Source organism: Fukomys damarensis, unplaced genomic scaffold, assembly GCF_012274545.1.
Source record: "Fukomys damarensis isolate Sample0158 unplaced genomic scaffold, DMR_v1.0_HiC HiC_scaffold_12, whole genome shotgun sequence".
Lineage (NCBI taxonomy): Eukaryota > Metazoa > Chordata > Mammalia > Rodentia > Bathyergidae > Fukomys > Fukomys damarensis.
Window position 1 is genome coordinate 53,594,525 of NW_022900924.1, and position 25,860 is coordinate 53,620,384.

The 25,860-nt window shown below is 39.4% G+C and overlaps 1 protein-coding gene across 7 annotated transcripts in view; it reads right to left on the reverse strand.

Moving 5' to 3' along the window:
* Window positions 1-25,860, reverse strand: part of Yeats2 (YEATS domain containing 2) — an 82,993-nt gene that overhangs the window by 39,165 nt on the left and 17,968 nt on the right. For all 7 annotated transcript variants that reach the window (XM_010624280.2, XM_010624282.2, XM_019207520.2 and 4 more), the window contains 6 exons: window positions 25,468-25,565; window positions 24,916-25,008; window positions 21,286-21,531; window positions 19,040-19,155; window positions 11,866-12,027; window positions 3,127-3,238 (listed from right to left, as the gene is read on the reverse strand). In XM_010624280.2, coding sequence (XP_010622582.1) covers window positions 3,127-3,238; window positions 11,866-12,027; window positions 19,040-19,155; window positions 21,286-21,531; window positions 24,916-25,008; window positions 25,468-25,565 — 827 coding nt within the window. The remainder of the gene's footprint in view (window positions 1-3,126; window positions 3,239-11,865; window positions 12,028-19,039; window positions 19,156-21,285; window positions 21,532-24,915; window positions 25,009-25,467; window positions 25,566-25,860) is intronic.

Genomic DNA, 25,860 nt, shown 5'->3' on the forward strand with positions numbered 1-25,860 from the left:
TAATGGGAATAATGTGATAATCACAAAGTAAGGGTGCAGGCAGTATTATCGGTAGGAGAAGTATAATATTAGAATTAATACAAAAATATATGGTCTTAGTTACTTTCTGTTTTGCTGGGACATAATACCCAACACCCAAAACTTAAAGGTTTATTTTGCCTCATGTTTACAGTCTGTGACTGGCTGGCTCAAAGGCAGGGCAGAGGAGGAGCTGCTCATGTCATGGTGCCTGGGAAGCAGAGTCTCAAGGGAGGAGCCCCAGGGATTGCAACCTTCCAGGCCACACGCAGTGACCACCTCTTCCAACCAGGCCCCACCTTTTGACATCAAGTCAGCTAATCCAATCACCTTCCAAAAGTTGCACCTATGATCACATGCTTTGGAGAGACAACTAGATATAAACCATAACACTTGGCCTCTGACCACCCCCAAAAGGCTCATACACATCTCTTTATGTGAAATGCATTTAGTCCATCTCTAAGAGTTGCCGAAGTCCTAACAGTTTTTGCACTGCTGAAAAAAATCCAAGTCCAAAGCCTCCTGAGTATCAAAGCAAACTTAGCTGTGAGTCCCTATAAAAATCAAAAAGAAGTAAACACTTCCAATAAAAAAATGGCACAGGATAAACATTCCCACTACAAAAGGAACAGAGTGACGGAAACCAATAGGATCAAAATCTGGCAGGGCAAACATTAAATCCCATAGTTCTATGTCCAGCACCTGGGGCAAGTTTTGGCAAGATGTGAATTACAAAGGGTTGAGTGGCTCTGCCTCTACTGCACTGCAGATAGATGCAACTCTTGGGGCTTCTCTCTTGGGTTGGTTCTGTTCATTCCTTGTGGCTTTCCGTAGATTCTCCACATTGGTGGCCTCTCCACTGCACTCTCACAGCTTCACACACTGCCCTCACAGCGGCATACTGCCTGGCTTTCCAGGTATTCTGTTGAAATCTGACCCTGACCCAACATTCCTATAAAAACAGCATCATGTGGATAGAACTAAGGTCTGCCACTAGTTCAAGCAGCAGACGAGCCTGCTTGAATCATGGCTGTAGAGGGCTCTGAGGGCCTGGATGGCTAAGCACTGTGAACTAAACTTGGAGAACAAATTCCCTAGGCAGCCTTTCTTCAGTACAGTGCCTTGGGGTTCTCTTCTCAAAACAAAGTGCTTCACTTTTGCAATTTTGAGCCTGCCTGAAAGGTAGGGCCTTGCTGGTTCCTCACATGTCCTCAACACATCTTTCCTACTGTTCTGCTGTGAAGTACCTGACTTCTCTTTAATGCTAATCTTTTCAACAAGGAAGCTCTCTTCTACTCCAATTTTGACTGTCTTTCCTTCTTGGGAAGCTGAATACTTTTCAAATGGGCTTTTTGCTCCTGATTATCAGTATATTCATGGCTAAAAGCACCAAGCAGTATCCATGTTACAGCCTGAACACTAGACATCCTTGAAATTTCCACCTCCAGTTTAATTAGTCTATCTCACCTAATGTCAGTTTATTGTCAGAGAATAAGCAAAATATAAATATATATATTTTTTTGGTACTGGGTATTGAACTCAGAACTTTGCACTTGCCAAGGAGGCACCACACCACTGAGCTACATCCCTAGCCCATAGACAAATTTTCTACCAGAGAATAACGCATGGCCTGGAGTCCAACTGCCAAGGGAGTCCTTGATCCCAACTGAAACCTCCTGAGCCTAGTCTTCACTATCTGTACTGCAATCAGTATTTTGGTCTTCTGAGCTTCAACCAGAATCTCCTATCAAGTTTACCTTACAGCATTCTAGGGCTGCTTCTCAGTCAGCATCCTGAAACATTTTCAAACTCCTCTGGAAAGTCAATTCCAGGCTTTCAAACCAGATGGTCAAGTATAGTCACAGTGACAACCCCACCTCTGGTACCAAGATCTGTCTTAGTTACTTTGTCACTGAAATGCAATACCCAATACCCACAACTTGGAGGAGGAGAGGTTTATTCTTGTTCATGTTTCTAGCCCATGATTAGCTGATGCCAAGGAATGACAGAGGGGCATAGTAGAGGAAAAGCTGCCCATATCACGGTGGCCAGGAAGGAGACTCAAAGGAGGAGCCAGAAAAGGAGTTATAACCTTCCATGTCATGCCCACAGTGACCTGCTTTTCCAACCAGGCCCCACCTTCTAACATCAAGCCAGCTGTAACACTCCTATATTCCAATTACCTTGCAAAGATCCCATCTGTGATCAAATGAGGCTTTAGGGGTCATCTAGATATAAATTTTAACAATGAACAAATGATATAATCTGTATACTGTAAAGAGTCTCTAGAGAATTATTTAAAATTTATCTATCTTCCAACTGTAAGAGTTAAATACTTTGTATATAAACCTGAAAAAATTAAAAACAAAACCCAGAGAAACAGACAGGGGAATGCCCACAATGTCATTATTTCAAACATTTTACTATTATTTCTTGTTTTTTACCTTTTAAAAATCATAGTTCATATTCTGCTTTTCACTTACTATCATGGTATTATTTCCCTATAGAGAAAGAACTCTTCACAAAATTTAATTTGAAATGATTGTACAATAATCCATGTGGATATATCCGTGAAGGATTTCTCACTGAACAAATAAAAATGTTGCAACCTTGTATGAACTTTATAACTGCCAAAACATATTCACTTCTCTTAATCTTTATAAGTAGGCAATGCTTATTAATTCATTTTACAGAAAAACAGATTAAAATATGAAGATTTTAGCAACTTAGTCCACATAATAGCTTTATGTAGTGATGCTTGATAAAAAAAAATTCAAGTCTAATTATGAACAGTTTGTTCATCTTTAGAGCATTATACTCTAAAGCAACTGCCTCCCCAACCTTCAGAGCACATAGCACTGAGTACAACACGCTCAAAGTGTATCTTGTTCTACTGTGCTCTGCCACTCCCCTCAGAAGGCCCAATGCTGCCATTTAAAAATAGCTGGTGGCCAGGGATTTGGCTCAGTGGTTCTGCCACATGCCTTGAAAGTGCAAGGGCCCAAGTGTGATCCCTGGTACAAAAAAAAAAATAATTTTAAATAAATAAATAAAAATAGCTGGTGAGGAGACACTTCATTTCCAGGGAGCAACACTGTGTTACAATACCTTCAGATTATGTATGATATCTATCCGCTTGTTCTGGCTGTCCTTAAAGTGCACTTGAACTCTGACAGGAAACTCACCCCAGCCTCTTCTGGTCAGGTGAAAAGGAGGCTCTCTAGGGAAAAGCAGATGTTTATACATTCACCCATGTTTGTGCTCTTATCCCAGAGATAAAAAGCATTCTTAATAGATAAGAAATTTATTTCCTAAAAATTATTTAGATTTCCTTATGTGACGCTAAATCAACATGCTGAATTTTGCTAAAATGCTAAATTATAAAAGAAAAAAATCCAACTCAAAACTCCATTAAACCCAATTACTGAATGCTTATTTAGAGTAAGTCATTTTCACAGACAGTGGAGCTAAATGATTGATGAACATCACACTACAGAGCCAGAACTCTTGACTGGCACCTGACAGGCAGAGGCTATGTGAGGTCTATGTTCCTACCCCAGATGCGCAGAGGCAGATAAATCATTAAAATGCCCAACTGGAAAGTGACAAGTTATTTGAAACTGTCTGCTAAAGGGCTTAAAATAAAGATCATTACATTCACAATACGATCTTCCCCATACAGTAGGTATGATTTCAGTAAGGACAAGAGAATGTATGAGAAAATGATAGTTGGACTGAAGAATTCTTAGTTGTAATTAATCTGTGAATGGAAAAGGAAATTAATAGACTGGCAATATTACTAGTTGTAAAGGGTATATGGAAGATCAGTATACACATTACTTTTTTATGTGGGTGAAATTTTCTGTAATAAAAAGTTTAAAATTTTAAAACTAAAGACACAGGATTTTAATAAGGGCAGAGTTCAAGAGCACAACCTGAGAAAAGTTAACAGATCTGAGTTAAAAAGCACAGAACCAGGATACAAGGAAAGCCCAAGACACGAAAATCCTCAATATGAGAGTAGCCTAGAAAGTGAAGAAAGCAACACTGTGCTTGTTACAAGCCAGAGAGAAAAGAAAGCAAAGCAAAGCATTGTGTCTGGGATGGAAGAAGCCAGCTGGACACCAGCTGAAGTAAGAGAAGTAGCCACGATGAAAGAGAGATTCAGGTTTGGGGGTCAATGAGAAGGGAGACCAGGGAGAGTCTGAAAAGGGATTCAAGGCCAAAAATACAGGGGGCCTACAGGCATGGTGGAACAAAGAGTAATTAACGGAAATTCTACAGATGGCAAGTTTGGTCTCTTAAATTCCAGCCAAGGTAAAAGGATTATCTAAACTCACTTTATCATATGCCTCAATTTTACTCTCTGCATGCTAAATTTCTCTCACAATACGTCCAATAAATTACATATGCTCCTAATTTACGTACACAGGCTAACAGACAGGAAGGACTGCAGCCAAGAAGGACACAAACAAATAGCACAAAGCCAGGAAACGGGAACAATGCTTTTTAACAGGCAATTTCTCCATAACCGTATTTTTGGAAGGAGAAAGGAAATCTACCAACAGAAAAGCAATTCTGTAAATCAAAAGATGTTATTGCACACAAAAATGTTCTGCCCAAACTGAACAGAATTCTGCATTTCTAGATTCCTCACAGAAGGCAAAATATATCAATGACCAAGAAGGAAAAAACCACAAGAACCGAGAGCTTAAATAAAAGCTATATTAAAGAGAGAATGGAATACAACTTCCTCAACTCATTAATTCAAATGGCCAACCAGTCTTTCGAGATCACTTGTAGTGACCCGAATTCACCACTTACTGAGATTTTCTATTAGATTTGTGAATAGCTGTTATAAAAACACTTCCTCTACTTTCTGTATGACAGTTCTAGATGTAATACTTGGAATCACAAAAAAATATATTCTCCAAATGAAAGACCAACTAACATTCCACTAAGCCTTTTCAGTATAAACACCTGTTTCTCACAATGACAGCAGCACTTACAGTGTTTCCTTGACCCACACAATGTTTGAAATTCTATGGATCTATTAATTTCCCTAATCATTACAACCACACCGAATGATATACCCTTTGAGATCCAGTGAAGTTGCACAATGAACTTGCCGAGAGAGTAAGTAGTGCAACCAAGATTCAAACCCAAACAGGCTGCAGGTGCCATGTTTTCAACACTAGGGCCAGCCCAGGTCCCAGGGACAGCAGATCTCACTACACAGACCACCCTCCTTCCTATGCAGTGTAGCCTGCTATGGCCCAACTGGTGCAGGACACAGCATGTCTATCTGATGTCTAGTAAAGCAGCCTAAAACTGCATTATGATACTCAGTTATAGGGAACGGAGAAGAGGACATTGCCAGAACCTCTACAGTGGGTCCTGGCCTCCTCTGAGCACAAGGCAAATTAAAGAATAAAGACAGGAAACTGAGTAAAGAAGCTGGGTCTTGGGACCTGATCAGTGCTGCTTTAGGCAGCAAAGACAAAGTCCCCCAAGCGCATCCAGTATTTATCCAATACAATCGTGGGAAGGATTAGGGAGCCACATATGATTTGAAGTGAAACATGCTGAACATCTGGCACGATGGTGCCAGGCAGGGCTGTTAGGGAGTAAGTGCTGCTTATCTTGCTTGGGACCAGGTGCATTTAGCAAGCAACCCACGGAGAAGTCATAATTCAGGGGAAAGGATTTTAATTAGAGTCACACTGACCTCAGCTGCACTTAACTCTGCAAATTCCTGCCACTTCACAGATCAGGGCCTAGGTTTCTGTGGCAGCCACTGGGGAAGGGGTTATACACGCCCAGTCCACCATCTGACATGCTCACTTGAGTCACACAGAGCTTCAGTCTGACTACTGACATAAGACAATACAGCTGAGTTATGGAAAGCAAGAAGCAGTTTCCACTCATAGCCCACTAGTACTGGGCAGGGATATCTGCTACACTAGTTTTTGCTTTCTAGTTTTTAGAAAATTTAAAATTACACATGTGGATTAGAACACATTTTTATTGGACAGTGCCGCTCTAGATTTCCTACATTTGAGCTAAATGAAAACAGACACACATATTCCAGAGAGTCATAGCATGTTATCTGGGAACCTAGGTTACTCTAACCTCACATGCAAGGCCAAGAGGACCCCATTAAACTTCTCAAATGCCCAGGGACCTTGTGTTCTTCATCTATGCAATCCCTACATCAAGCCCTGAATCTAGCACATATTTAGTGACTTGTCTTGTGCCTAAAAGCAAAATTTGCAACCACAGCTTTTAGGAAGTTGGCTAAGGGTGGTCATGACAACTAAACCACATATGTACAAGAGGCTTTTATGTAGAATCCACCCAGGTTCTTCATCAGATAATGTGATGTGATGAGAAGATTCAAAGTGCATGAGAAAAACACTTGTGCTATGATCCAAAAGTAAGATTAACCTCAAGTTTGAAGGCTACTGCAACAGCCCTCTCCTATTCATCAAATTAATTTTGACGTTTAACACAGGAAATAGCTTTGGAGTCCTGTAAAGAACATGAAGAGTTCTAATTAAATCTAGGTCACAAGTTAATGGTTCTATCCTACTTTATAATGGCCACACCATATCAGGAGTACTAAGTTCAATTCTAAGAAGAAGCTTTTAAGAGGAATACAGTGCTCGCTGTGGCAGCACATAAAGAGGAATACAGTAACTGGAAGATTATATAGCCCAAATAGCAAAGGAACAGAAGTCAGATGAGCAACAACTGAAACATTTATAGATATTTATTTGGGAGACAAGAAGACCCGACAGCTGCTTTCAAATGTCTAAACAGCCATTACATGCAAAAGGTATTATAATAATTCTTGGTTGTGTCACACGCATAGGAGAGGTTACTGCAAGAGGAAGTTTGATCTCTGCTCAATTTAATTAAAAACTTGCTGACAAACACAGGATCACCTACAATGGAATGGCCTGTTTCATGAAATTAAATAATTTATTCAGCATCAAGACCATGAAATAAACATTTACTTGATGCCACAAACAACGCTAGACCCTGGGGGATACTGAGACAAAACAAGACCCTAAGCACCAAGAAGTCAAGGTCTATTAAAAGAGACACACATGTAAAACATTAAGTGTAGTAGCTGGGGATGGCTGCACATGCCTTCAATCTCAGCTACTCAGGCGTGTGAAGCAGCAGGATTCCAAGTTCAAGGCCAGCCTGTCAATTTGCTCATACCATGTCTCAAAACAAAACAGAAAAAGCCAGGAATGTACCTTGGTAAAAAAGTGCTTGCACGAGTTTCTAGGTACCACAGTACCACAAGAAAGTCTAATTAATAAACTGTATTATATGATATATATCGCTTGAAATAACACAGCAAGTGATTTCTCAGTTTTAAAATAAGATACATACAAGCAAGGGTCTCTTTTAAAATATTTGAAAGTCATAACTTTGGTGCTAATAGTTATGACTCACTTTGGGAAAGGTACACAGTAATGGTAGGCTACGAGCGTCAACTGGTTACGTGTGTAACAGGGGCCAATCTAGGCAGTGCTGGCAGAGCACAAAGGATTAGACTGAAAATAACTACCAGTAGCTATTTCAGTGATATAATACCCTCTAAATTTCATGAAATAAAGTTCATATGCTATCAGCAGAGGACACTGCTGAGGTATAAAAGCAGCAAGAAATGTGAAAAGTTTCAGTTTGGGCTGACCTTTTCCTTGTACTTCCTCAGACTGCTATATTCCACAAACAGATTTGGGTTTTGTTTTTTGTTTTCTTTTTTTGAGACAGTGTCTTGCTTTCTAGTGCAGGCTTGCCCTGAGCTCATGTAGTCCAGGCTAGCATTAAACCTGTGGCAAGCCTCCTGCCTCAGCCTCCCGAGGGCTGCAATGACAGGTGTGCGCTACCATGCTTGGCTCTATAAAATTTGCCAACCCTTTCTCTGTGGTTCAGTAAGATTTCTCAGTAAATACAATCTGATACAATACTGCATGACTTTTTATTGTAATGTTAAGGAAATGGAATGTTTTACAAACTGTAATTCTTGGTTCGAGAATGGAGAAATAAAACAGGCATTAGTTTGTATTAGTAAGTGTTAAGAGTTTTATGTAATGTTTTTCATCCCACTTTTTGTAAAACAGAAGTTTATCAATAAACGATATGTTTAAAAGCTGGGTGTGGTAGGTAGCACATGCCTGTGACCCCAGCATTTGGGAGGCTAAAGCAGGAGGCCAGCCCAGGCTACAAAGCAAGACTGCCTCAAAAAACAACAACAAAAAATTCATTTAAAACATTTTAAAATATGCTTAATACTTTATTTTTGGTCCAGGTGAGGCAGGCAATGGCATCACTGAGCTACATTCCTGGCCTGCTTAACACATTTTAACTGACTCATATTATTCATATTAAATAGTATGTTTTCTTAGGACAACAAACTTAAGTTTTGACATATAAGGACATTTCTTATTGATCTGAAAATGGAAAAATATATTACTTTACATTTTTATAGGTAGTGCTTTTTCTTTCTTTTTTGTCTTGTATTTGTTGAGACTGGGTCTTGCTAGGTAGTTTAGGTTGGCCTTGAACTCAATATGTAGCTAGGTCGGCCTCAAATTCACTCCAATACTCTTGCCTCAGCCTCCTGAGTGTTAAGATTACAGAAGTACAGCATTATGTCTGGCAAGACAACCCATACAATACTTTAAAAATCTCTCTCTCTCTCTCCCTCCCTTCCCCCCTCTTTTTTTGTCTTTTGAGACAGGGTCTCACTATGTAGTTGAGACTGACCTGGAACTCACTATGTAGCCCAGGCTGGTCTCGAACTCACAGTGATCCTCCTGCCTCAGCCTCCCGAATGATGGGATTACAGGTGTGCGCCACCATGCCCAGCAACTTGTTCATTTCTTAAACTCACTAAAATATCTTTGTTAAAATACTACATTCATTTGGACTTATGATATTCAAATTTAGAAAATATTATCACTCTTCAAGCTTCTGTTAAATTATAAAATATTGTTAACAGCCCAAGCATTCAAGCAAACAATCATTTACTACAATTTAACCTGTGGAAGAAATAGGACAAGAAAGAATTCACTGCAGAAGTAACTTCTGACCTATGTCTTGGGAAAAGACAGCCCTACTGTGGGGCAGGTGTGTGCTGGGTCTGGTGTGTATGTGGGCATGTGGGCAGACAACAAGGAGGGGATGGTATTCCAGACAAAAAGACAATCTCAGGCCACTGGGGCACTTCTAGATAGGGGAGTGCTAAATCTATAGAGCATTTCTTTCTTTTCTTTTCTTTTTTTTTTGTGGTCCCGGGGATCAAACTCGGGACCTCATGCTTGCAAAGCAGGTGGCAGAACCACTGAGCTAAACCCCCAGACCCATAGGACCCTTTCTAAAAGGATTTGGACACCAGGGATATACATCTACCTCAAAGCACAGAATGGCTTTCAATTAAACTTTATGAGGCAATGAAATAGATAAACTTTTTTTTTTAGGCTCTAACCAGTGAAATGTCAAGAAAATGAAGGAAATTTTAAAAGTAATAAAAGGGAAACAAACATTTATATTGTAAAATCATTATATTGATTCATTCTCTTGTGTAGACAAAAGAAAAAAATTTTTATCATTTTAAAAAAATGATACTAGCCAGGTGTGGTGGCACATGCCTGTAATCCAAGCACTGGGGATGTTCAGGCAGGAGGATTACTGCAAATTCGAGGCCAGCCTGGGATACATAGCGAGTTCAAAGCCAGACTGAACTAACAGACACTGTCTCAAAAACTAAAATCAATTACTCGATCAATCAATCAATCAATCAATAAGTGAGTGAGTGATAAGCTGGAGATGGTGGTACACACCTGTAATCCTAGCACTCTAGAAGGCTGAGGCAGGAGAACTACAAATTTAAACAGTCTTCAGAACTGAGTGAACCTGTGTTTCAAAATAAACTATCTTTTAAAAGGGCTGGGAAGATAATTCAATGTGGGGCCCTGGGTTCAATTCCCAGGATCAGGGTGGGAGGGGTGTGTGTGTGTGTGTGTGTGTGTGTCTGTGTGTGTGTCTGTGTGTGTCTGTGTTATAGGTATTAATTCAGTGCAATTCTAATCTGTAAATAGACAATATGATTCAAAAGTAATCTGAACAAACACATATACTTGGGAATGAGCCAAAACAATTTTTTAAAAGAATAATAACAAGATTATACACTATGAAATACAGAATGTGCTATAAGGCAAAATAAGTAAAATAGTGCAATCCTGTTATAGGAAATAAATATTAACTGAGTCTAGAACCAAAGCTGTATCTATGTGCAAATTTAGCGTGTATTAGATATAGAGAAAACAGATCAGTTACTAGTTGAAATAACTATGATCCATATGATGATACACATACTGGATGCTATAAAAACTTCATTTCCAAGCTGAGTGTGGTAGTGCATGTCTCTAATCCCAGCACTTGGAAGGCTAAAGCAAGAAGACTGCCAGGAGTTCTAGGCCAGCCTGAACTACATAGCAGCAAGACTCTGTCTCAAAAAACCAAACCAAAGCTGGGCGTGGTGGTGCACGCCTGTAATCCCAGCACTCTGGAGGCTGAGGCAGGAGGATCACTGTGAGTTCGAGATCAGAGCAGCCTGGGCTACATAGTGAGTTCCAGGACATTCTGAACTATACAGTGAGATCCTGTCTCAAAAAACCAGAAAAAACAAATAAACAAAACCAAACCAATCTCATTCCCAAGGGTTCCACTTTATAGCCACCAACTTTTTCAGTTCCATTCCTTGGGTGCTCCTGGGACTTGCAATACTTGCCACATAAAGTTTCACTATCCATCTCTGCTCTTTTTTCCTCAGCTTAAAGTCTAAAGTCTATCACAGAAATGACCTACTCATTAATGTGAGAAAGTCAACGAAACAAGAGAGCACAGTATGGCGTGAATAGCCTGTATGGATGTCAAAGTCTGTCAGACTGAAGAAAACACTACCACTGGTGGAGACAACAAAAACCAGGCACTAAAGCCGTTTTCGAAAGAGGGAATTAGTGGATAATTGCAAGAAAGGAACAGCAGGGCTTTCCCAGGACTGAGGTTTTGTTAGGAAGAAGGGAGCAAGGTGGACTGGAAACCACAAATGTGACAAGACGCCTACTCTTTTCCTAGACCCAGTGGTACAGGTGTGAGGAGACAGAACAGTCCCCACCTGAAAAGCATTCCCAGAGACAGCTACGATTGGTCCAAGAGCCAGGAGTGAAGGAACGTTCAGCAGAGCAGATGGCACAGGAGATTTCACTGAGGATTCACAGCACATTCAAGGACAGGGTATTTGGTGACACCACACAGAGATGTAAAGGGTACAGCTGCATGGTACAAGCCAACGCCACAGTCATACACATATGATCAGCCCTTTGTGAAGTAAGAGCTATGGGAGATCAGTATGTGCACAGGAAAAGCATCACTGGGGGCAATGCTGATGGGGAGAGATTATGGGAGACTTTCGACATCAAATATTTCTGGAAAGTCAAAATTCTCTATGAATTCTGTTACATGTAAAAAACAGCAGAATTTTAGATGCATCTCTATATAATCCAATTTAGGTATTTACAGTGGGGAGCAATCAGCTAAAATAATCAGTATGGTAACAAACCTGACAGAAAGTGACAGTGCCTGCTCGGGGAGCCTGGAATGTGCAAGAGGAAAGCACAGCACCAGCCACACTGTGACTAAGAGCCAACGCCAAGTGAATTATTAATAATTCAAAATTTCCATGGAATGTTCTGAAGTTAAATTGCTTTCTCACACATCAGTCAATAACTGTACTTCTTAGTTGTGTAGCTCAATTGTGCTCACCTAACTTCAACAAGGTCGTTTGGTTTATAGCTGGGATGAAGGAAGAACCACACTTTTTTGACAAAATGATTAATGCTGGGTTCTCTACGAGACCCTCGCACATACACCATCCACTTATGGGTCGATTGGTCATTTTCTTCTCTCTTATCTGGTGGTATGTACCTGAGGAGGAAAAAAACAAGACAGGAACTTGAATTTTTCCTTCAAAAATCTAACAATAATAAATTCCTACTTAAAAAGAGATTAAAATTCTAGCAATATTTGACGGCAATATCACCTAACCAAACAAAGAAGTCAGGCAGGGTGGTGCACACTAGTAATCCCAGCACTCAGAAGGCCAAGGCGGGAGGATCGCTGTGAGTTTGAGGCCAGCCTGAACTACACAGTGAGACCCTGTCTCAAAAACAAAATCAACAAATAAAACAGTCTTTGTAACTAATCATTTCATATTTTCTTTAAACAAAAAAAATTTTTTGTTTAAGAGGCATTATTCAAGTTTGTTTTCTGATCATTAGCCTAAGATTAAAAAAAATATATATCAAACTTGTTTTTCCTGTCAAGTAGGTATATGAGGTGAAAATAATAGGCATATTTTTTTTCCTGGGTTACAGAGCCTGTAGTCTTAGGGTTGATTTCATTCAGGTCTCAGCAGGGTAAAATACCAGGTCCTTGTGGTGCTGCCCACACAGCTGTACCTGGCTTCTTGCCCTCTGAGGCTTCCTTTTCAGGTGTTGGGGGAACTATGGTCACGGTCCTCCACATGCTCACCTATGCCTGTAGTCCCCCTTAGCAATGCAGGAGGCCACGGTGCCTAACCTAGTCCTTCAGGAGTGGCCTTGTCCAGTCCCAGCACTCTGCTCTTCCATGTATGAGATCCAGCAAGCTGGGAGAGGAGATGCATCCCTGTAATCCCAGCACCTGGGAGGCAGAGGAATTCAGAGTGTGTGGCCAGCCTGGGGTACACAGTGAGTTTAATGCCAACCTGGGTGATACGAGAACCTGTCTCAAAAAAAATCCAAAAAGAACCAGTCTGTGAATTTCAAAAAGCTTGTTGGACCTTTAATGGGATTATCTATGAAGCAATTTGAGAACTACAATACTTCTCCTTCCTGTTCATGAACCTGTCATGCCTTTTCTCTCTCTCTCTCTCTCTTTCTTTTTTTTTTTTTTTGAGATAGGATTTCACTATGTAGTTCAGACTGCCCTGGAACTCAATATGTACGTAGCCCAGGCTAGTCTCAAATGAGGCCAGTGATCCTCCTGCCTCAGTCTCCTGAATGCTGGGATTACAGATGTGTTGCCATGTCATACCTTTTTTAAAAAAAAAAAATTTTTGAACTTGACATATTTACCTAATTATTTAATAAGAATATTTTGTGATTTTTTTCTTTTTGTTACCGGAGATTGAACTGGGGTTCTTGTGCTTGGAAGGCAGGTGGAGGAACCACTGAGCCAAATCCCCAGCCCTTAATAAGTATATTTTTAATGCTAAATATCTTTTGAAATATCATTTTTTCTAAATATGTAGGGTGTCACAGAAACAACTGACAATGTGGTTCTAATTAGTTCTTTAATGCTGTCAACAAAATTTTTATAAGTCTTCATGAAGGGCTAACATCTTTTTTTCTGGTTAATATCTTTTGATTTATTATATTATTACTGCTAAAGTAAATGTACCTTTTGAAATGTCTTCTAAATGTGTGGCTGTCACTCACATAGAAACAACTGACTTCTACATATTGATATTCTTCAGTATTCAATGGTCTTACTCACTGGTTAAACATAAAATCAGTAACTGCTTTCCATTTTTCTACACAATCATATAATCAATCTATGAGTCACACCAACAAATGTCAATGGCATTATTTTTTTTTTTTAATTTCTGCCAGGGATTTAGCTCAGTGGTGCCGCCACCTGCCTCACAAATGCAAGGTCCTGAGTTTGATCCCCAATATAAAAAAAAAAAAATCCTTCATCCTCTTTTCAATTTTTTTTCCATTATTGGGGATTGAAATCAGGGTCTTTGCACTGAGTTCCATCCCTTAGTCCTTTTTTCAGTTTTTGAGAGTAGTTCTCACTAAATTGTCCAGGCAGGGCTCAAACTTGGAATCCTCCTACCTCAGCTTCCCTGAGTATTGGGATTACAGATGGGCCACCTGCTGGGATCCTTTCTGATCGTTATACTCAAAACAAAACAAAACACTGGCTACATTAGTATCTCCAAGTGCAATGTTGAACAGTAACATCACCAGGCATCTCCTCTTATTCCTGATCCCAAAGAAAAACCTTTTAGTAATTTACCACTGACTATATTGACTATAGGCGTTTAAAAAAAAAAATTGAGTTAACTAAATTCCAGATTTACCAAGAGAAAAGACCATAAATGGATGCCAAGTTTAGCAAATGTTTCTGCATCTTCTGTGGTAATTGTGTTCCTCTTCCTTTCATCTATTAATGTGTTAGTTAAATTTACCAATTTTCTGTTAGTTTAAATTTACATTTTTTGGTTATGAGGTATTATCATTTCTATAAAGTTATCGAATTCAGTTTAATTGCTCTGTTCAGTATTTTTACATTTATAAATATGAATGTCTGGGCTGGGGATTTAGCTCAGAGGTTCCGCCACCTACCTTGCAAGCACAAGGTCCTGAGTTTAATCCCTGGTACCAAAAATAAATAAATAAATAAAAAGAAAAAGAAAAAAAAAAGAATGTCCTATAATTTCTTCTTTCTTATCAACTCTCTGTTTGGTTTCACTAGCCAAGTAAAACTCCCCTTATGAGGTAACAAGCGTTGTCTCTTTTCTCCAGAAGATTTCATAGACAACTGGAATTCTATTCATTCAGCCTGGAAAGCAATCTAGCTCTGGTGGATTGCTTGTGAGGTGAGAATACCTAAAACTTAATGATTAAGCATATTCACAGTGATTCTAAGCGTACTCTAGGTTTTCCCCTTACTGAGTCATTCTGATTAAGGTTAATTTTTGTATTTTGAATTTCATAATAGCTTGTCTATTTGTTTTTTTCTTAAAAGCTGCAGACAGAGCCTTTCTCTTAAAAGAGCCTTGTGCATGCTAAGCATGTGCTTATCTCTAATAATAGAGCAGCATCTCTAGATTTATCTTTCTTTTTCATTTCCAACATCTATTTGTGCTTTCTCTTTAATTTTATCAATGTATATATGGTACATTTATTTTTTCTAATTTCTTATTGCTTCTTTGATGTATTATTTTGTCTAGTTAAGTGAGAGGCTTAAATGAAATTTAAATTTTTCTTCTATTGAAACCATTAAGACTATAATTTTCCCTCCAGGTATCCTCTGGAGCTATTCTGTATGTTTTATTTTAATGTGACTTTTTTTTTTTAACTGACTTGTGAGTTGTTTGGAAGTGTTTTTTTTTGGGGGGGGGTACAGGGGATTGAATTCAGGACCTTGTGATTGCCAGGCAGGTGCTGTGCCACTGAACTACATTCCCAGCCCTATCTGAGAGAGTTCTGAGTTTCTAGACATATAAAAAGTTTCAAGGTATCCTCTTAGCACTGATTTTTAACTTTAGTGCACTGTGATCAGAAAGTTTGTATGATACAATCCTTTGATGTTGCTGAGGTTTTTTTATTGTCTACTGTGCAGTCATTTCTACAAATGTCTCTTGTATAAAGTTTATTTACATGTGTAACACTTCATACATGCACATCAGATCCATTCGACAATTTTTCCTGTGGTTCTGGTTTTACTTTTGTTTTTGAAGTAGGGTCTGTGTAGCCCAGGGTGGCATTAAATAAAGTTTTGATCTTTCCTGCCTCAGCCTCCCAAGTACTGGGAGCTGGGATTACAGGCATGCACCACCATGCGTGGCTATGGTTCAGACATTTAAAAACTGCATTATCAGGTAAACAGAATAGAATTTTTACCTTTTTGGGGGGAAGGGGTACTAGGAACTGAACTTCAAGGTCTCTGCACTGAGCTATATCTCCAGCCCTTTTTCATTTTGAAAAATAGGGTTTTGCTATGTCACTAAGCTGCCCAGGCTGGTAGGATAAAACCTGTGACCCTCCAGCCTCAGGCTGCCAGAGTGCCAGTTACAGGTGTGTGCCACCATGTTCAGACAAGTCCTTTTTCTTAGTGAACAGAAACTTTTATCACTGTGCAGTAACTCTCTCTACCTCCATCAATGGTTTTAGCCTGTTGTGCCATTATTCATGTTATTCACACTGGTATTCTCTGGTTTGCTAGGTGGCAGGTTTATCTTTTCCTCTTTACTGACTCTCAAATCTGTTTCTATTTTATTTCTTCAGCGTCTCACTAAATTGCCCAGGCTAGCCCTGAAGTCTTGGCTTCAAGCAATCCTGTCTCGTCCTTCCGAGTACCTGGGGCTGTAGGCACAAGCGCTGTGCCTGGCTAATCCTTGTAGATGCAGATGTGTCTCTGGTAAACAGAGAGCTGAATCTTAGCTCAATCTAACAATTTCTATCTTTTCACTAGTTAAACCCATGTGCCTTTTTGACACAGTTAAGATGTTATTAAATCCCTTATTACCACTTGTTTTTTTTCTCTTCTTCCTTCAACCCTCAACTACCTTCTGAAATTAGGGTTTTCTCCTCTTTCAATTTCAATTTCAATTTCTCTTATTAGCTTGAAAATTTAAACTTCTTTTCTGTTTTTGTATTTTTTTTGGGTACTGGGGATCGAACTCAGGTCCTTGTGCTTGCAACGCAGGTGGTGGAACCACTGCTTTTTTTTTTTGGTACCAGGGATTGAACTCGGGTCCTTGAGCTTGCAAGGCAGGCCACCGAACTGCTGAGCTGGCCCTGTATTTTTTAATAAGTTTAAATTTCTATGTTTATACTTTTAAGGTTATTTTAGATATTAACACCTTTAGCAAAATCTAAAACCAAACAGTATTTTTAATCTTTCAAAAATATTAAAGTATTCTTATGCCAACCATTCCTGCTACTTAAGATCCATGGTTAATGAGTATGTTAGTTGCAGCATTTTAATTTTTTTTTTTGGTACTGTGGATCAAACTCGGGTCATTGTGCTTACAAGGCAGGCGGCAGAACCACTGAGCTAAATCCCTAGCCCGCAGCTTTTTAAAATTTAAACACAAAACTAAAAAGCTACATACTAAACATAATGACTTGAAAAACACGAATGACTATCCCCTAGCTTCTTGTGGCCTGGTGGTTCTACATGAACTTCAGGCATGGCCCTTCTGGGCTGACCTGCCTGGTGCTACACCTTACATGCCTGAAACTTCATGTGGACTATTAGTGGAATGTGTGCTAACTCAAAAACAACCTGTAGGGGCCAGGGATGTAGTGTGGTAGCGCCACACCTACCTGGCAAGTGCAAGGTCCCAAGTTCAATGCCCGTTACCAGGAAAAAAAATAATCTATAAAGCAGATATCTGACTAAATGCTTTAATCTTATATTGGCTTTCTAGTTTCTATTAGATTACAAATCTCTGCCTTACTGTCCTGAGTGCTTTTTCTTTTGGGGTTGGGGTGTGATGGGAATTGAGCCCAGGTCCTTACCCATGCTAAGTAAGCACATTACCACTGAGCTACACACCCACCTGTCCTGAGATTTTAATGTATTTTCTTACTGTTTATTAGTGGCCCATTAAGTAAGGCTTGGAAATTTTGTCTGTATTTTTCTTTGATTTCCCTGCAACTTTACTGTACTCTCAAACCTTTTATTTTCAATAATTGAAGTTAAACACAATTTTCATATCTGTATCAATTTGTCAATCAAATGTTTACTAAAACATCTAATAGTATAAGGTCAAAACAATACCTACTTCCTTCCCTAAAGAGATTCTAGGAAAAAAAGTATGAAAATAGGAAGCAATATAAAAATGACAAAGACAAGAATACAGAAAAAACTTACCTAATGAAAGAATCTATAAATAAAACTTCATAAGAAAATTAGTTAAAACTACTACTGTTTAAAATCTTGGCCACTACAACCTACTTTTTTCCAACAACTTTAATCTGTATCCACACAAAATATTTAAATAGTGTAACATTCCAATTATAATACCCAAACCTAGACATGTGACAAAAATGAAGATCCTCCCACAGGCCAGCACGAGATCACACTGTTAACAGGACAGCTCTTTGTCTTGGAGGAACTCTGTCTTTAAGACCTGCTTTGCAAGCTTCTGTTTCACCTTTAAAACATTTGTTTGAGCAGGTAAATCAACATTTTTAGGAATTAGCTAAGGCCCTGAGAATAGAACTAGGTTAGAAGTTGAAAGTTCCTCCAAACGTACAGCTCTGATGCAATACATAAGAGCTCATGTCTCAGAAATCTTTGCCATGTACAATTTTATCTAAGTCAAAGAATGGCAGATGTACTAAAAGTCTTTGGATCTTAGTTTACTTCTGAAATGATTACAGGTTTGGGAAAACTATTCCCTGTGGCCTCTTCTTACTGTGATACTAGGGTAAGAAGAGAAGAGTTCACATGTATGGACCACTGCAAATGAGACCTTATCTACTCTGTACTCAGGTCACAATGACTTTTAAGAGCCAAACCCGTGGCCTTCTGACAGAGTCACTGAAAAGGACCTTAGGTTAGATTTTGAAAACAAAGGGAGAAAAAAGTCAAAGAAATCTACCACAGTTAAATCCTTCTATTTCAAAACAAAGCAATCTACCAACCAAACCCCAAAATAATAAAAACTAAAAATAAACAGAATTATTTCTAGGAAGAGTAATCTAGAATTCCTGAGGGTTCTTTCCTATGTCAAAGACATCCCTCATTAGTAACATCTTTCACAAACTTCACATGAAAATGTAAGCAATGACTGTGCTGCCTCTCCTCCTGCGGACATTCTGGAGCCAACATCTTCCCATTAGCCCTGGTACTCATGGATGTGTGCAAGGCAGAAACCACTGAAGACAGCGGCAGAAGGGAGGTGACTATCCCAGTGAAAAACCAAACTGAATTTTTACTCTAAGTCTCCGGATCACAGGTTACTTTTGAAACAGCCAAGAGGAAAAAGCATCCCGAGGATAGGAGTGTTAACACGCTCACGATGGGGTGTAATTCGTGTCTCACTGCAGGCAGCTCTGAACCGTCCACTGGCACAGGCCGGTGGGAATGTGTCAATGCCGAAGTCTTAGTATAAATGGACAGCAGATATTGAGACGATCCACCCAATACTCACTTGGACACGTTGCCTACTACAATAGTTTTCTTCACAAAAAGTCGTGAAGTCTCGTCTCCTGTGAGATCAGCATTCCGCTGTTCTGTTTTATGGGAACCAGCAACACTAGAAGTGTCCTGAAAGAAATCATAACCTAAGTTAATTTTCCACTTTGAACAATTTTCAACAGAAGAGAAGCCACAAAATCATGAAAGCTATGGATGGAATTACTCAGAATTTTTTAATTGAAAAATTCTCTGGCTTTTGAGTATCTCTCTTAAAGCATAAAAACTTAATTTACTACAAGTATCATACTAGCTTATAAAAAGTCTGTGTACTAGGATCCTAATGAGATAATTAATAATGTGAAATAGGAAGTAAAGGGCTAAAGGTGTAGGGAAAGTGGGAAGGGTGGGGGAAAGGTAATAAGGGAGAGGAAAAAAACATGAGAAACTGAAAAAATGGAAAGAAAGTGTTTGTAAATGGGGAGGGGAGGAGAGGGTGAAGGGAGGGCAGGGACAAGGGGAAAAAATGAGAATCAAGACCTGTCATGTAAAGGTACAGAATCCCAATGATGAATGTAATTGTACTGTACACCTAGATTGTACCAATAAACTCAATAAAAAGAAAAAAAAAGTCTGTGTACTGAAATTTCATGTGTTTTTAACATTCATATACATCTGCTGTATATATGCAAAGACACACAAGAAATTTGTACACTGGTTATCTCTGGAAAATGGAAATGAGGAAAGGATTGAGTGAAATTTTCTTTTCAATCTTTTGGAGTAAAAATTTTTTATTCCAGCACTCAGGAGGCTGAGACAAGAGGATCACTGCAAGTTCAAAGCCAGACTGCGCTATACAATGAATTCAAGGCCAGCCTGAACTACATGGCAACACCCTGTTTCAAAAAATAAGACAAGCCTGGCGTGGTGGCGCACGCCTGTAATACCAGCACCCAGGAGACTGAGGCAGGAGGATCGCTGTGAGTTTGAGACCAACCTGGGCTACACAGTGAGTTCCAGGTCAGTCTCAACTACATAGTGAGACCCTGTCTCGAAAAACCAAAAAAATAAACTAAGACAGAATTTCAATGAGAAGAAATACAAATAAAATGACTGTCAGGACTCAAACCCTGGCCCTCCATGACTAATGTGTAATCTTGGATAATGATTCTCTCTACCTCAATTTCCTTAAATAGTGTTAATATGTTAATAATAGCTACTTTTTGACTGTTCTGTATAGTTTTTAGAAAGTGTGGGTACACAGTTAAGTACTAAATGTTTGTTATATACATAAATTACCACATACTAATCCTACAACTAGTATGCATAACCTAAATTGTTTTTCTTACAAAAGGAAAACATTTACAATAGTTGCTGAGAAATAATTCTAGAAAGGCAAAAGTAAATTCAAACATTAAGAATTGACTTTTTAGCTGGGCATGGTGGTGTGCATCTGTAATTCCAGCACTGAGGAGGCTGAGGCAGGAGGATGATGAATTTGAGGCCAGCCTGCACTACACAGTAAGATCCTGTCTTGAGAAAAGACAGATCTTATTTATAACTGTTGGCACTATGAATGACTGTAGGAAAGTTATTTTTTTCTTTTTTGCCTTTTTGTATTTTACAGTTTTTAACAATGAACACATATGAATTTATAATCAGAAAAATAAAAAACTTTTTAAGGAAGACAATCAAATATTTGATGTCTATGTATATAGAAAGCAACCCGGAAATGTGCTCCATCCCAGAATAACAGGCTGAAAAAGCCACTGGTCTAACCCAATGAAAACACCACAGCCAAATGCTACACCAAGTTTAGAACAGCCTGAGCAGGGAATTCAAGTTAACAGCAGGCAGAATCAAATGCTAATAAATGGTTTTATAAATTATTTTTATTATCTGTCAAATTTCCTCCAGCTCTGACAGCATTTTAGAGTATAAAGTCTTACAGAGGAAACTGCTTAAGAGTCCCCTGGAAGAATAAACACGAGTGGGAAGGCCTCTGACAAGCACTGAACTGCCAACGCCAAGGCTTCGTGCCCACACATGTGATAGCTGGGAGCTGTCCACACACTGGAGCCCCAAGCTGTAAAATCAGAGATAGTTCGGACACCTTCAGACACATACAACTCTAACTCATCAAGACTCAGTTTTATCGCTGTAAAATGAAAACAGCCTACCTCCTAGATTACCTGTGAAGTTAAATGAAACAAATGTTAGTTCCCTTCTCCTATGGCTCCCTCCCCGCTCCACCAACTCTACCCTTCCAGCGTTCCGGCTTGGCTTCTGCTCCACATTGTTTGAGAGTCTTTCCTCCAGATCCATATTGCTGTTATTATCTTTGTCAGATAAGAAGTCATTGTGCTGTGATAAAGAATCACTTTCTGAATAATTAGCTGATGGCGTGTCTGATCGCTGATTCATAGGAGATGATGACCTAGATGGTGATTCCAAAAATTTCTTGATAGCAGGATGGTTAAAAACCATGGTATCACATGTCTTGGATCCCTAGGAAAAAAAAGAAAGCAAGCAAACTTTAATCCAATTCACCAAAAGCAGGCAAAAACGATCTCTCCAAAACACTTAGCTATGTCAGGATCATTTTAAAACCCTTCAAAATCTTCCCACACCCATAAAATGAAATTCAAACCTGGGGCCTGGGATTTAGCTCAGTGGTTCCACTGCCTGCCTTGCAAGTACAAGGACCCCAGTTCGATCACCAGTACCAAAAACAAACAAAGAAAAACAGAAATTCAAATTCTTATAATCTGCACCAGCAGCAGTAGCAGCAGCAGCAAAACAACAGTGGTGGTAAACTTACAGCACACGTGCCACAGCAGGAACACGGAGCCTTGTCTGTCAGCACGAGAACCAAGGTGAGTTTTTTTTTTTTAAACTAAAACTTCAATGCCTGCCTTGCAAGTGCAAGGTCCCAAGTTCAATCCCCAGTACCAAAACAAAAATAACACCTCAATATTCAGGTTTAATTGTACTGTTGGCACTTTGTGATAGGTAAGTGAGTGGTTTTAAGCTGCAGTTTGGGTACTTGGTCTCTAAAAGATTCTCCATTATGTGTATAAAACATGGCCCCCACAAAAGGAGTAAAATATAACAGTAAATGCTTTAAAATCATTAATACGAATGTACAAAGTTTACCCTCAATCTAGTACAGAAGCCTAGAGCATTTTTTTGTATCTGTTACTTTCAGCCAAAATATCATGTGTCCATTTTAATGTCATACACTGTAGTTATGTTCCTAGGAAGTCTAGCTTTTAAAAGTATGTTAATAATTTTTTAAAAAACGGTATCAAAACTGTTTTAGTGAAAAGGACCCAAAGATTGGTGTTTAAAAGCAACAAAGTTCTTAACTTTCAATAATAAAGGTTTCTCAGAGCTATAAATATTTTGTTACTGCAAGCTAAAAATAGCTATCATAACAGAAGAGCGTACCTAGATACTCCTGAATAAATCCTAATCAGAACAGAGCAGGATAAAACCAGTACATTTCTAGCCATCAAACAGCACAGATGCACAGATCAGAGGCCGGGCGTAGTGGCACACGCCTGTAATCCCAGCACTCGGGAGGCTAGGCAGGAGGATCACTGAGAGTTCGAGACCAGCCTGGGCTACACAGTGAGTTTCAGGTCAGGTCAGTCTCAAACACATAGTAAGACCCTGTCTCAAAAAAAAACCAAAAACCCAGCACAGATCAGAATTGCTAATGGCACAGCAACAAGACATTCGATGAATACAGAGCTCTTCAAACAGACTAGGTGCCTACAATTCATCTCACATCATGCAAATGCTAGCCCTCGAAGTCCATCCTCCTGAACCCAATATTGAGCTACATAAAAAAACATCAGAATCTGTCTTGGGTTGAACGATGTCCTTCTAAAATTCACGCCCACCCAGAATCTATGAAAATGACTTTATTCAGAAGAAGGTCATGCTGACGTCTGCCTCACAAGCACAAGGCACTGAGTTCAGATCTCTGGTACAAAAACAAACAAGCAAGCAAGCAAAAAGTAGGTGAAGGGCATGGGGTTGCTGAGTGGTAGAGCATGGGCTGAGATGCTTAAGGTCTTGGGTTCAATATCCAGCCTGGGGGTGAGGAGGGTATTTACAGATGTAATCAAGTTAAAATGAAGTCATACTGGACAGTAAGTAGCAAACCTTAATCCTAGACATCCTTAAAAGAGGGCAAGTAAAGATTCAGAAAAGACACACAGAAAGAAAATATCCATGTGAAGTAAGAGGCAAAAGTCCCAGCCACACAGCAGCTAGTAAAAGGTAAGAGGATTCTCATTCTCCAGAGCCTTCAGAGCAAACGCTGCCTTTATTTTAGACTTCTAGCCTCCAGAGCTGTGAGGTTATAAATCCCTGTTGTTTTAAGCCACCAAATTTGTGGTCATTTGTTGTAAGACCCCTAGGAAATGAACAGAGATTCTAATGTGCATTATGGGAGGCTGAGGCAGGAAGATAGCAAGATAAGTTATTTGTTCCAACCCTGGACAACTACCTGGACAAGTTTCTACCTGGACAAGTGATTTAGAGTGACCCTGTCTCAAAAAATAAAAAGGACAAGGCCGGGGATTTGGCTCATTGGTTCCGCCGCCTGCCTTAAAAGTGCAAGGGCCCAAGTTCGATCCCTGGTACCAAGAAATAAATAAATAAATGAACGAATAAAAAGGACTGCTAGGCATGGTTGTGCACACCTGTAATTCTAGCACTGAGGAGGCAGCAGCAGGAGGATTCCTCAAAGTTCAAGTCTAGCATGGGCTATATAGTGAGTTCTGGGCCAGCCAGAACTACAAAGCAAGACCCTATCTAAAAAAAAAGAAATTAGTGGCTGGGCGTGGTGGCACGCCTGTAATCCCAGCACTCGGGAGGTTGAGGTAGGAGGATCGCTGTGAGTTCGAGACCAGCCTGAGCTACATAGTGAGTTCCAGGTCAGTCTCAACTACATAGTGAGACCCTGTCTCAAAAAACCAAAAAAAAAAAGAAAAAGAAAAAGAAACACAAACAGAAAAAGAAAAAGAAATAAATTAATAAAATAAAACAAAATAAATAAAAAGGACTGGGGATATAGCTCAGTTTGAAAGCCCTGGATTCAATCCCCAGTGCCAGAAACAAACAAATTACTAAATATAAGCCATAAACCTTGATGGATGGATCCTAGTCTAAGAAAAAAAAAAAACCAGCTAAAAAGATTTTGGGGGCAAACTAGGAAAACCTGAGTCTGGACTGGTCATCAAATAGGAAATCCTTTGTGTGGTTATTATTACTACAAAGAAGAATATCTTTTAAAAAATGCATGCTTAAATAATTACAGTTGAAATGTAATGATGCCTGAAGTTCCTTACAAATGTTTCAGAGAAAATATGGCAAAATGTTAAAACTGCTAAATCTAAGTGATACACAAACAGGTGCTTATTTACCCTTTTCTGTATATCTGAAATCTGTCATAGAAAGTGCAAGGCTTTCAGAACAAGGTAAATCTGAAAAACCAAACACTGCCATCACTGGAGTAACAGGGGAAAGGTAAGGTCTATCACGTTCCCAAAGCAGAACGCAGCCTGCGAGGAGGAGGGGCGGGAAAGTCCCAGCAAAGCCTCACTAGGTCTCTGTACCCTCACGGCCAGGCACAGTGCTAACAATCAGGAGCAAACGGATTAAGAGAACAAAGAAAATGTTACACAGGATTATGGACAAGCAGAGAAATGAACACAGGACTACAACTGGACAAAATGACGTATTCTCCGAGAAGGGCAGACCAGGCTTACTGAAGTCTAAGTTAAAGGTCAATATAAGAACCCAGTTTCCACACTGATGAAACGTCCCAACTCATACAAATATGGCAGCTGGAAAACGAAGACCACAGGGAATACTTACCTCAGACACTTTCAGAAGACCTGCAGAAGCGTAGTAATTTGCTACAATGCACGCCCGAAGTTTATCCATCATCCTCCGAGCTTCGATCAGCCGCTTAAAACAAGTATTAACTCATTACTTTAAAATACAGCAATTGCAAGAGAGATATACAATTCACAAAGTAAGAAATGCAAATGAGGAAAAAAAGATCAACTTCTCTAACAAAGAAAAGCAAAGGAAAAATGACTTTTCTGACCTATCAGACTGGCAAAGATTTAAAAGACAAAAATGTGATTCAAGGTATGAAAGTACACACTGCCACGAGTTCAAGGCCGGCTACGATTATACAACAGGGAGATTCTGTCTCAAAATCCAAAACAGCAACAAAAAAAGTATATTTGATTCATCAGACATACCCACAAAGATACTGAGCACAAGACCAGAGAGGCTCTCTTTGGGGATGGAATCTAAGGTAAAATTTTTCTTTTTTCCCAAAAATAGTATTTTTCCCTGAAAAGCTATTTTTGCTTTTGCACGTAGCTCTGGCGCTTTCTCGATGCATTATCATTATACCTGATCAATGACTTCAATCTCATGCTCCTTATTCTTCATTTCAAGAGCAAACTGTTCTTTGATGATAGTCTCAATCTTCTGCACAGCAGCATCTCGAGCTACACAAAGAACACAAGACACCAAGGCCTAATTAATCAGTGGCAGTCCTGATTTAAATGAAGAAACAAAAGAAACCTTAGAAATAATAACTATGAAGTGGAGAACCTAGTAGACAAGCCTTCAACCAAGCAATGGAAGTTTAAATCACTAATATTGGGACAAGCTGACTTCATGCACTTTCTGACACGATGCACTAAGACCACTACATCACTGGTATTCTTTTTTTTGGTACTGGGAATCAAATTCAGGGCCTTGAGCTTGCCAGGCAGGTGTTGTGTTGCTAAGCTACATCCC